Here is a 12,814-nt window from a genome sequence, read left to right on the forward strand (position 1 = left end):
TTTAGCTGTTTTGCCAGCCGTGTGTATAAATAAAAACATAAATAAAAAAAACATGGGTACACATAACCATAGATGGTTTTTAGGTTAGTCTTTTTGATTAACTTGTCAGTTCATAAGTTAGTCACTTGTTATCCCCTTCCACCACAGCATGAACGGGGAATTGGGTCATCGCATATCAGCTGTGGGCTTTAATGCACTGTGAGTGTTGGCGTTTTTCCTGATCAAATGTGTATACCTGCCTAAAACAAGTACACTTTTGTACCATGTGTGGGGGGCCAGTACTTTGCTTAGTCAATCGTTATTTCGCTCCATTCTGTACCCTTTAATACTTATTTTGTTGCTATCTTTGTCTGTTTAAATTGTGTTTTAAGTTTTCCCAAAAATCACAGCCAATCATACCTATTTGCAAACAAAAAGAATCGTATTTTCCTGTGTTAAAAATAAACAATCTTTATATACGTTTTCGAAGTACACCTGCCTGCTAGGAAGCACCAGTACTTTTCTATTGAAATGATAAACAGTGTTTTTTTTTTTAATTTAACCTTTTTCATTCCAATGACATGGTGCCTTTTTGTTGCTGCATATATACTTTTTTATCAGATATTTTGTGCCATTTACTTGCATTAAATAGGAAAAATAATCATTGCACCGCGTTATCATGGCCTGGCCTATGTGCCTAGCCAGTGCTTGTTTACAGCACTGCCTAGGTATCATTAAATGAAGCAGGGATAGCATAAAATACAAGTCCCGCAGAGATTCACTTTGTGAAGAGTGTGTAGTCAAATAGGCTCCCTCTACCAGGGTTAGAGCAGGAATGTTGTAAATAAAAAATCAATGGTTTGCAGTGTTTATGTGCCCTCCTAAAGAGTAAGCAGTACCGAGCAGGGGTATAGTCACTATTTACATTGACTTAATCACGAGGTGTCAGTGGTTGCTGACTCTATGTGAGATACTCACCATATTCTCTAGTGTCTGAATTGTCTGTTGACTCTGGGCCTCTCCGTTTTTAAAGTGATGATGCAGAACAAGTTCTCAAATACGGGTAAAAGGGTGGAGCCCTTGCTCCCTAGAAATAATGGAAACTGATCAGTTGTCAGGTAGTGGCGTTGACATTGAGTTTGTCTTCAGGTAGAGCTGAAGCCTCTGAAGCTTTCTGTAGATGGAGGATACAGCACCGGGTCTTCTTTCCTTAGACATCTGTAATAAAGCTGAGCATGATCTCACGTGGAGTTTATGTAGTGAGCTGTCCTCTGGTATGGATAAGGACATGGATTCTTTTTTTAGGTCACAAGATGGCACTAACGTGTCCTCTCATCGGTGTTACATCACTCACCTTTTCCACATGGTAGGTGATTGAATTGAAACTGACCCCAACTTCAATTAATGGTATTAACCCCATCCCCAGATGGAGGTTATGGTGCTATGTTTACTCTGAGCTTGAGGCAAAGATGCTGGCCTGGTCTCCAACGCTGGTGACAGCAGAGACATCCTCGCCTGGAGGTGATGGTACTGATCATAATCTTAGGTGAAGGCAGTGGTGCTCATCCACTCATTGGATGGCTATTCAAAGACTTATATGCCATTACCATCCTGCAAGGGTTAGTGTCCTATGTGTCTGACCTGCAAGTGTTGGGAAGTCAGGAACTTCAGAAACATAGAAAGAGGTGCAGAATGGGTGAAAGGTTTAGATTTAAACATGTCCTTTTACATAATGAAAGCAGTATATATGCCATAATCCGAGTTTTCAGAAACAGGCCTTTATCTTTAATATTCTTAACCATTAGGTGAGATGGGGCGATAAAGGTTCGACTGAGGAAGGTGCAAAGTTAGAAAAGCCAAAGAATGCTGTGATTAAGTTACCAGAGCAAGAATATGAGCCATGGGAGCCAAAACCAAAGAAACACCCGAGGAATAACAAACCCACGGAAAGGAAGTGGTACAGTCCAATCAAGGTACGTCTTTCATACATGCTATTTGATCTCCATATGCCTGTTACAGTCCAATATAGGGAAATCCTACGTATTGAGATTTGAGACTCCTAAAAATAATAGGTGATACTGTCTAATAAACCTGAGACATGTTTCTTACTGATTCTCTTACTAGCGACACCTGGCGCAGTGTAATAAATATGGATGATTTCTAACAGCCAATATTATCACTATGATTTTAGTGGTATTGTCCTAAAAGGCTAAGTGATACATATTATCCTATGTTTCCCATTAGAGTTTCAGATAGAAAAGTCAAATAAATGTAAACAATGTCTATTTTGTAAAGAAAGGGTTCCAAATAATTCTGTACGTGGTAAAGTCAAACAACTGTGATACCTGTTAAGTTCTGGAATGCCCCCCCCATTTTTTTTTTTAAGGAGCAGGGGTGGGGTGTTTGGGTATATATTTTTAGGGCTTAGGGTGGGGGGGTAGGGTATTTTTTTTAGGGGCAAGGGAAGGCTTAAGAAGATCAGGAGAGAATGTGGTGAGGTAAGTGGGGTTGGGGCAGGGTTGGTTGGTAGTTTTAAACAGTGGGGTGGATTTAGGGCTTAGGTGGGTCGGGGTGTCGGGACAATTTCGTTTTTAGGGGCAGTGCTGCAGGGTTGAGGTATTTTTTTTTAGGACTTAGGGTGGGTGTGGGGTCAGGGTAGTTTAGTTTTTATGTGTGGGTGTGGGGGATCAGGATAGTTTTTTTTTAGGGTGGGTGTCTGGGTAGTTTAGTTTTAGGGGTCAGGGCAGAATTTTTTTTAGGGTTCAGTGCAGGTGGCTGTTTCGCAAGGCATTTCCACATATTCCTTTACTAGGCACGCTTTTACAATGAAATTCATTGTAAAGGCAAGCGTGGTAAAGGCATGAATGGAAACGACGCAGTCATGGTTCCAGCCGCGTTGTTGAGGCATGCGTTGTTCCGGCATGCTTGGTTCTGTCATTCAACTGTCAGACAGTGCTGTTGTAGGACTCCCAATATAGGAATGAGACTGCTGGATTTGGGGAGGCAGCACCATCGTTTATGAGTGACTGAGTCAATCCCACATCGTGTTGGCAGTTGTCTGCCCAACCCTTTTGGCTAGCTAGCAGCACTTCACCCAAACCTGAAAGAAAAGGTGTTTTGTGGCAGCCTGAAACATGACACTCTGGGGCTCCTCAGGGTAAGTCGTGGTCGACAAGTCTCATCCCTTTCTCTCATTAGCAAAAGGTCTCATACTCACACATAGGCCAAAGAAAAGATGCAGGATGGTTTTCAATACATTCATTGAAAAGACTGCTAGCTACGATAAAATATATGAGCAGAAATTATTAGGGCAATGAGACATAACAGGATTAGAATGGTGGTGATCAGTGAGAGGTAAATAGCAGTCCCAACATAGATGAATTCTACCTAACTCCTAAGTGAGAGCATACTGGTGATAACCCAGTATGTCCGTACATAGTCCATGAGAGAAGCACCCACCCCCATTACCTGGAAGATAGGGGTCTACCCCCCTGTGTCCTGGGCCGGTTGTAGAGACAGGGCTGAGGTCAGCAATGAAATGGCATGCAGCATGGACGGAGTTCAGGCTGGAGTGACCTCTCTGTCATCCCTTGGCCTGTAAAGTGTTTTTATAAGAAACATGTTTCTGTTCCATGAAAAAGGCCTAACGTTAGCATGTGCCCAAGTGTTGGACTGTTTACATACTCTAGTGGTGACAATTGCTAGCTGATTGTTCTTATCAGCCTTGGACAGAAGTACATGGTGAAATGTCTTAAACAGAATAATAATAACAATGATTTTGCACAATCACAACAATGAATAAAACTGAATAAAAAAATTCAGAACACATATGTAGGTGAAAGGACACAGGCCATTGACCTAAGCTAAGCTATGCTAAGCTAAAATATGTGTGTCCAAGTAGAGTGTATAATGAACCCCCAACAGTGCTCTTTAGCTACTGTGTGGATGAGGAGTGTTGAGTTTAAAAATATGGCACAGTCGTTTGCCTTCTGAGAAGACTTTAAAGTTCTTGAAGTTTAATAAAGCCTAAGATTAATCATGAGGAGTGTTAATTTAGGCATGAAAGCAAAGCAGAATGGAATTCACAGAGTTCCAGACTATGTGAACTCAAAAGAGCATGCATACCAATAAAAAACATCAACAATGGACCCAGGACATTGCCCTATCTGCACCTAGTCATAAAATATGTTCTAAAATTGCACATTTGTAGAGAGTACCATGATCCATTTTTTAAATATTCTTTATTGACTTTCACAAGAAGAAAACAAAACAGTATATATATCCTACCATGATTCATATGTAAAATTGCATTTGGACTGCATGCAAAACAGTTGAGTAAAATAAAGACAATGATGGAGCAATCTCTAAAAAGATTGTATCAATTATTTAAAAAAAATCCTCTTTATATATAAATAAATATGAATATATAAATGTTTACAAAGCCAACTGCTCCTCGATGAAGGCTGAAACCATATGTTGCTAACATTTCACATACAAAGAAATGTCTTCCTGTCCTTGACAGATCAATACTCCTACAAGATATTTTGAACGGCAGTGTTGTTTCTGTGTTGTATCAGCTAATGGAATATTATATTTATGTTATTATATTTCAGGGCAAACTTGATGCTTTATGGGCTCTTGTTCGGCGAGGTTATGACCAAGTATCCCTTATGAGACCAAGACAAGGAGATAAGGTAAGATGTAAGGATCTCACATTAGGTGTTGCTCGGCATTATGACTTTACTGCCAGCTTAAATGCAGCGGAGTTCACGTGAAGTCACATGAAGAATCCGAACTGCAACCCACAGGTTATTGTGGTGAGGCCAAGGCATTATATCCCCCCTCTGTAATACTTGATTTATTATACAGCTGCTGTCTTAAAAAGTTACATTTACTGCATTTGTTTTTAAATGCATTTCATTGTATTCTTCAGTTAAATGACCTCTGGAATGACATGTACGGTCTACACAATACACTTACAGACGGAAAACTAAGCTCTGTATCTGATAGCTGTATGTCATCTCTAAAGCCAAGTAGAGCTGTGTTATGATACAGGTGTTATTTTGTAAGGTCCATTGCCATTACCAATTTCAGCCACTAGACATGAAACAGAAATACGCCTTATACAGGATCTGCATTTTCAAAAGGTGGTCACAAGGATAGAATGACCTGGCAGCTGGAATACCACCAGGAAGATGTTTGCATGGGGTCCTACAGCCACATCATGGTACTGTGCTATCCTTGTGTATAGGTGCAGAAGGGGTAATTCACCTGTTTTCATTGAACTTGTGCTGTGTACAGTGCATAGGCTAACCTGGTAACTGTATGAGGTAGAGCAAGGGCTGCAAACAGCAAAGCTCGAAATCAAGGAGTAATGTTTCTGGCTTTGTGAATTTGATCTGTGCTGTTTGCAGCACATGCACTAATTCATATAGTTTCCAAGTTAGCACAACCTCAGACTGTGCAGAATTGGAATTAGATTTAGCCTCAGATGGTGTAGAGAGGCTGAGGAGCCCACTTCCATAATCTGGGAGAGTAGAGGGGTTCCACCAGGGCAGCGTCTCGTATTTTTTCTGCCATCATATTTTTGATGGGTGGCTGCGACATTGGCAGGCTAGGGAAGTAGTCACCTGCCACCAATGCAAGTGTTAAGGCCCATGCAGGAACTGGGCTAGGAGAGGAAGCAGAAACGCTGGTCCTAGGCAGCCTAAATACAGCTACAGTGCAGGCCTTGCTTAGCAACAGCACATTTGGTATGAGGTAGGATTCAGGTTACAGTTGGCAGGTGTTCTCCTATGGAGTGCATTAAGCCAGGACTGTTTCTGCTAGGTTTTTCCACACACACTGAGCTTCAATTATCTCCCTTTTGCATCAGGTGAAAATAGAAGACTCAGTATTCTCTCTCTCTCTCTCATCATTTTGGCCAGTTCAGGGCTGATATGACAGAAGTGGATCTAACTAAAAACCTTCAGGCATGGAACCAATATTGGTTTTAAGGTCAACCAAGTGATATTTTTAATAATGTGTCCCCCTTACCCATTGTACACCCAGTCAAGAATGGCCTGCAGAAGAAAGACTAAGATGAATTTGCTTAATTTGAGGTTTTGCATTTCTGAAGCACTGTGTGTTGCTGATTCCTCTCTCTCTGTCAGAGATCTCAATCAAAGTGTTTTAGAGTGTTATGCATTTCACACTACAAGGTTGTTGCTTTGTAATGTATTTCACTCTGGGCACAGTAGCCATCGTTTTGTGATTTATTAGAAGCTCCATGAACAGGTGAGCAAATAAAATGTATTGCTGGAAGGAGACAGAAGGGAAGGAGAGATGTTCTCCGCATTCACTTCATCACTTGACATTTAAATCGCTGTATGTGGACCAACTGCAGCATGTACCAGATCTCCACTGTATCTGTAAACACATAATTCTGCTTTTTTTCCCTTTCCCGTCAATTCTTGCTACTTTCTGTTAATCCGCTATATTATTCTGGATCCGTTTCCCTCTAGAAAACATAGACGACGATTCATGAAAGGACACATAGATGTTGGTTACTCAGTTACAAAACGTGTTGAAAAATAAAAAGAAAGCAGGGGAAACACTGATTAGATAACGGAAGAAATCAATATTCTATTCCACAGTCCGTGTTTGTTTCTTCACCAAAGAAATGATGTAGTATTGATGATATGTAAGTGCTTTCAGCATGCGCTAAAAGTGCCTTTGTTCTTCTGGAGCCCACAGTCCTGACAACGCGCTTAATTCAGGGGCGCCCAGATCAACATACTCCAAGAATGTAAGCAGCATTCCAAGGTTTTTGCACCTGCGTAAGAAAAGCAACAGTTTAAGGGGCATATGTGCAAAATGCACTTTTTTACATCTGTCGCATTACGACATAAAGATAGGATTGAAAACCAGTGGGTGTACAGAAAACACTGCCAACCTCATTTAAAGTCAGAATAAATCTGAATTTCATGTGGAAGCTGGGAGGCAAAAATGCAGATGGGCTTCATGTTTTCCCCCTATTTTGATTGCATCTACATTTGCGGTTCTTCACACCACAGATTATCTGCACACATCCTCCGCATCCCGAATATTTAAGGCTTGTATGATCTTTTATTTTATGCCTTGGGAGCGTGTTTATTCTACACTTCCCCCGAGGCGGCATATTTAATGAAAAACAAGCGTTTCATGGAATACATTATTATAATAATTTTCTAATTGGTCTATGGGCTATGTGGATTGAACATTACCTGGGCCTTTTGCATATGGCATGACCGAGAGGCCAGTCATTAGAACATCCACGGCCTAAGGGGCTTTACAATAATTGTACTGTAGTCACCCGTAAATACTCCAGGGACCAATCATGGTGGTCCCAGGAGTATTCCACGGGTCCCTGGAATTTGTCACAGATGAGGTGAGGTCTGATAAGTGATTCACGTCCTCCCAAATGCAGCTGCAACATCAGTCGTTGTAGCTGAAAAATCCACCTCTGAATTGAAATGATCATCACTCACTTTCCCATACCTTCACATCCTTACGGTTTTTTGATCTCATCCATTGAAATGGTCTGCATCTGTCAAACGGGGTGCAGAGAACACAAGCTGCCTATTCTAAAATGCCTCCGACACCTTGTCATGGGTAGTAAGCACTATATTTTAACATGCCTCCAGCACATAGTCATGGGTGTTAAGCATTATCTAAATCCAGTTACAATACAATACAATGCAAAGCACAGCTAGCAATCCCTTGACAGTTAATTTGCATTAGACAGAGGGCAGATCATGAGCGGCTTGTGGCGCAATGCAGGGGTGGGGTGGTACGGGGGGGCAAAGAAAAATTAATCATAAAAAAAAAGTGCCTGAATCCGCCGCCGCAACCACCGGTGCAGCTCCTCTTTCCTTACAGGCTCCCATCCTGCCCTTTGGCCAATCTGAATGCTGCTGTCTTGCTTCTGGCAGCCTGACAGCAGCTTTTGGATTGGTCAGAGCGCCCAGCCATGGCGTTCCCAGGAAGACTGGGAGAGTCTACCTGCTCTCTCCATCCCGGCACAGCGTTGGCAGGTTGAACAGAGCTTTGTGTGCATGTATATTTGGCCTGCCATCTCAGGCCAGCCAAACATACATGCGCACTGAGTGGGAGTGCTGAGCACCTCCCCCTCTGCTCATCACAGCCCATGGCCCCACCCCTTCTACAATAAAACGATAAACACAGTTTATCATCATTTTATTGTAGAACTTTGGCAGCTGCTGCTTCTGGCGGGAAGGGTGATCCTCTGTCCTAACGGAGGAGCCGTCCGTGAGGCTGATGCCAGACTAATGCATGTGGAGGAACTCAATAGCAGGATGATTAGTGAAACTGGATGGAAACACAATTATCAATGCTTTTCCACTACTCCCACCTATTCATGATCACTTTTATTGATGACTGGGGGCAGCCGGATAATTTAAGGGATAAGTGACCGACTGCCAGTGGTTGACCTGAGTTCTAGAATGCAGAGGTGACTTACGGGTACCAGAGGCCAAATGCATACCTGAGAAATACCAACCTGCTCTATCTTTAGATACTAAAAAACTTGTGTAGTTGGTGCAAAGTGGACCCCTCACATGTCTTGGCTCTGTTGTCACTGCATTTGCTGAACTAATTGTAGCTCTTCTTGGGGTAGACTCGCAGGTCAGACCCACCCTGAATTGAAAAATACACTGTGTTCAGTTCAGAAATAGAAAAAAAGAGAGTGTGTGCATTTGAGTGAGTGTGTGGGAAAGAGAGAGGCAGAAGGAGCAAGATGTAGGTATACTTTCTGTAATTACTCACTGTAGGAGGCTGGGCTGGCTTATAGTGGGTACCTTGTGGTACTTACACCCTTTGCCAGGTCCAGTTATCCCTTATTAGTAGAATAGAGGTGTTTCTAGCAGCTTAGGCTGATAGAAGGTAGCTATGGCAAAGCAGCTTAGGCTGAACTAGGAGACATGCGAAGCTCCTACTATACCACTTATATCATATAGCACAATATCATAAGGAAACACAATACTCAGAGTTACTAAAAATAAAGGTACTTTGTTTTTATGACAATATGCCAAAAGTATCTCAGTGAGTACCCTCAGTTAGAAGATATGTAATATACATAAGTTATATGTACACAAACCCAAAACAGGTAAGTAACAGTAAGAAAAGTAGTGCAAACAATGTAGAATCACAATATGATGCAATAGGTGAACATAGGTCTAGGGGCAACACAAACCATATACTCCAAAAGTGGAATTGGAATCACAAATGGACCCCAGACCTATGGGAGCTTGTAGAGGGTCGCTGGGACTGTAAGAAAACAGTCAGGGTGTCCAAGATACCCCACCCCAAGACCCTGAAAAGTAGGAGTAAAGTTACCCTACTACCCCAGAAAGACACAATAGTCGTGATAGGGGGATTCTGCAAGAACCACAAGCACCAACAAAACACCGAAGACGGATTCCTGGATGTGAGGACCTGCGAGGCAAGGGGACCAAGTCCAAGAGTTGCGATAGTGTCTGGGGGGCAGGAGCCCAGGAAACTCCGGATAAAGGTGCTAGAGGGCTGCCTCCGGGTAGAAGAAGCCAAAGATTCTGCAGCAACGAATAGGGCTAGGAACTTCTCCTTTGGATGGAAGATGTCCCACAGCGTGCTGGATGTTGCAGAAGTGTTTCCACAAGGAAATACCAAAAACAAGCCTTGCTAGCTGCAAAGGTCGCAGTAGAGGTTTTTGGGTGCTGCTGGGGACCAGGAAGGACCAGGATGTCGCCCGTTGGAGGAGGAGACAGAGGGGGCGCTCAGCAACTCAGAGAACCCCCGCAGAAGCAGGCAGCACCCGCAGAAGTACCGAAGCAGGCACTTAGAAGATTGGTGTAACCGAAGTCACAAAAGGAGGGTCTCACGACGTCGGAGTCCAACTCAGAGGGTTGAGCACTGCAGGACAGAGTGCTAGGGACCCAGGCTAGGCTGTGCACGAAGGAATCCTTGGAGAAGTGCACAGAAGCCGATGTGGACTGTGGGGGTCACTTGGATCTAGCTCCTGTGTTCCAGGGACCACGCTCGTCAGGATGAGAGGGGACCCAGAGGACCGGTGATGCAGTCTTTTGGTGCCTGTGTTAGCAGGGGGAAGATTCCGTCGACCCACGAGAGATTTCTTCTTGGCTTCCAGTGCAGGGTGAAGGCAGACAGCCCTCAGAGCATGCACCACCAGGAAACAGTCGAGAAAGCCGGCAGGATGAGGCGCTACAATGTTGCTGGTAGTCGTCTTGCTACTTTGTTGCGGTTTTGCAGGCATCCTGGAGCAGTCAGCGGTCGATCCTTGGCAGAAGTCGAAGAGGGAAGTGCAGAGGAACTCTGGTGAGCTCTTGCATTCGTTATCTGACGAATACCCCAGAGGAGAGACCCTAAATAGCCAGAAAAGGAGGTTTGGCTACCAAGAAAGGAGGTTTGGCTACCAAGTGAGGTAAGAACCTATCAGAGGGGGTCTCTGACGTCACCTGCTGGCACTGGCCACTAAGAGCAGTCCAGTGTGCCCCCAACACCTCTGAATCCAAGATGGCAGAGGTCTGGGACACACTGGAGGAGCTCTGGGCACCTCCCCTGGGAGGTACTGGTCAGGGGAGTGGTCACTCCTCTTTCCTTTGTGCAGTTTCGAACCGGAGCAGGGCTGGGGGATCCCTGAACCGGTGTAGACTGGCTTATGCAGAGATGGGCACCATCTGTGCCCATCAAAGCATTTTCAGAGGCTGGTGGAGGCTACTTCTCCCCAGCCCTTCACACCTATTTCCAAAGAGAAAGGGTGTGACACCCTCTCTCAGAGGAAATCCTTTGTTCTGCCTTCCTGTGCTGGGGCTGCCCAGACCCCAGGAGGGCAGAATCCTGTCTGAGGGGTTGGCAGCAGCTGCAGTGGAAACCCCGGAAAGGCAGTTTGGCAGCACCCGGGTTCTGTGCTAGAGACCCGGGGGATCATGGAATTGTATTGGGGTGACAATTCCATGATCTTGGACATGTTACATGGCCATGTTCGGAGTTACCATTGAGACGCTATACATAGGTAGTGACCTATGTATAGTGCACACGTGTAATGGTGTCCCCGCACTCACAAAGTTCGGGGAATTTGCCTGAACGATGTGGGGGCACCTTGGCTAGTGCCAGGGTGCCCACACACCAAGTAACTTAGCCCTAACCTTCACCAAGTGAGGGTTAGACATGTAGGTGACTTGTAAGTTACTTATGTGCAGTGTAAAATGGCTGTGAAATAACGTGGACGTTATTTCACTCAGGCTGCAGTGGCAGGCCTGTGTAAGAATTGCTTGAGCTCCCTATGGGTGGCAAAAGAAATGCTGCAGCCCATAGGGATCTCCTGGAACCCCAATACCCTGGGTACCTAGGTACCATATACAAGGGAATTATATGGGTGTACCAGTGTGCCAATGAGAATTGGTAAAATTAGTCACTAGCCTGCAGTGACAATTTTCAGAAACAGAGAGAGCATAAACACGGAGGTTCTGGTTAGCAGAGCCTCAGTGATACAGTTAGGCACCACACAGTGAACACATACAGGGCATACTTTATGAGCACTGGGGTCCTGCCTAGCAGGATCCCAGTGACACAAGGGCAAAAACAAACATACACACAGTGAAAATTGGGGTAACATGCCAGGCATGATGGTACTTTCCTACACTCAGCAAAGACTCTTGTCTCAGGTTCATGCATTTGACATCTTATTAGCATGTTATTTGTGGAAAAAACGATGGACATGCTTGTGACCTAGAGTAGTTACCAAATGCTGAGGCTATTTTAAGCTATCCACCTATCCCTTTTTTATTTTCTTCAGGGGCAAAAATACTTATCACAGATTGATATCAACATAGAAATATCAACCAATGTTTTGCTATCATCACTATTGGTGTTATATCAACATTATTTTGTTTCACAACATGTTAGGAAGAAGCTGAAGGATTAAATGCCCATCTGCCATAGCGAGACTGTTAGCCTTCAGATTAAATACAGCTCTTTCCACATCAGTCCAGGGTGTCCACATCCCTCCTCTTGGTTACTTTACCATGCTCGAGTCACCTCACATAGACTTACATGTTGCTGCTTTGAGGTGTTTTATTTAGAACATCTTTATATAAAACTTTTAATTTCTCTTCATTCAAGTTTGGTTGATTTCCAGATGACGTGACCAGCAAAGGGAAAAAAGTATAGGGTTCCTTACTTGAATGTGCGCGACAGAACAGGAAATAGCAACATGCGCTGTGCCTCTGGTGCTCGTCAGAGAAACAATCCACACATTGTACATATATAGTCCTGGTACTGGGAACACCAACAAAAACGTGTATTGTGCTAAAGTATATGGATTAGATAAATTATGTGCTTGCACGTTATCAACTCATGCGGAATTGGTAAAATCATGAGTGGATAATTGTATTGTGCTACAGCATTTATATAGCCCTTACTAAAAAATATCAAAAAAAGAAGGGAAATGAGAAACTACTCTTACAGGTTCACTAGGTTTCCCCTTGCTATTCAATACCTAATCAAAAAAGAGAGAACTTTTCAAAGATAGGCCTCCCTAATGCTATTTTATTCCTGGTGGTGCAGGGAAAAATATTTTTAGAAGGACCCTCACTCACTATAGACATTGGTGACATGCTTTGTCCTCGTGTCCTCATCTGTGGTATCTAATGTACCAGGATGAGCTTCAACACTTCTTAACAGCAGAGCTCTTTGACTTTGTACTGTGAGGAAACTACTTTCAAATTCCCTGCAGGTAACCTGAGTTCTCTACCTATTTCTATTTCTTACAGGAACCTTTGGCAAAATTAAAAACATA

The 12,814-nt window shown here is 43.5% G+C and overlaps 1 protein-coding gene across 1 annotated transcript in view; it reads left to right on the forward strand.

Annotated features, from left to right (window-relative positions):
- Nucleotides 1-12,814, forward strand: part of ANTXRL (ANTXR like) — a 309,598-nt gene that overhangs the window by 253,905 nt on the left and 42,879 nt on the right. The window contains exons 16-17 of the mRNA XM_069240900.1: nucleotides 1,785-1,952; nucleotides 4,593-4,673. Coding sequence (XP_069097001.1) covers nucleotides 1,785-1,952; nucleotides 4,593-4,673 — 249 coding nt within the window. The remainder of the gene's footprint in view (nucleotides 1-1,784; nucleotides 1,953-4,592; nucleotides 4,674-12,814) is intronic.

Source organism: Pleurodeles waltl, chromosome 6 (genome assembly GCF_031143425.1).
Source record: "Pleurodeles waltl isolate 20211129_DDA chromosome 6, aPleWal1.hap1.20221129, whole genome shotgun sequence".
Classification (NCBI taxonomy): domain Eukaryota; kingdom Metazoa; phylum Chordata; class Amphibia; order Caudata; family Salamandridae; genus Pleurodeles; species Pleurodeles waltl.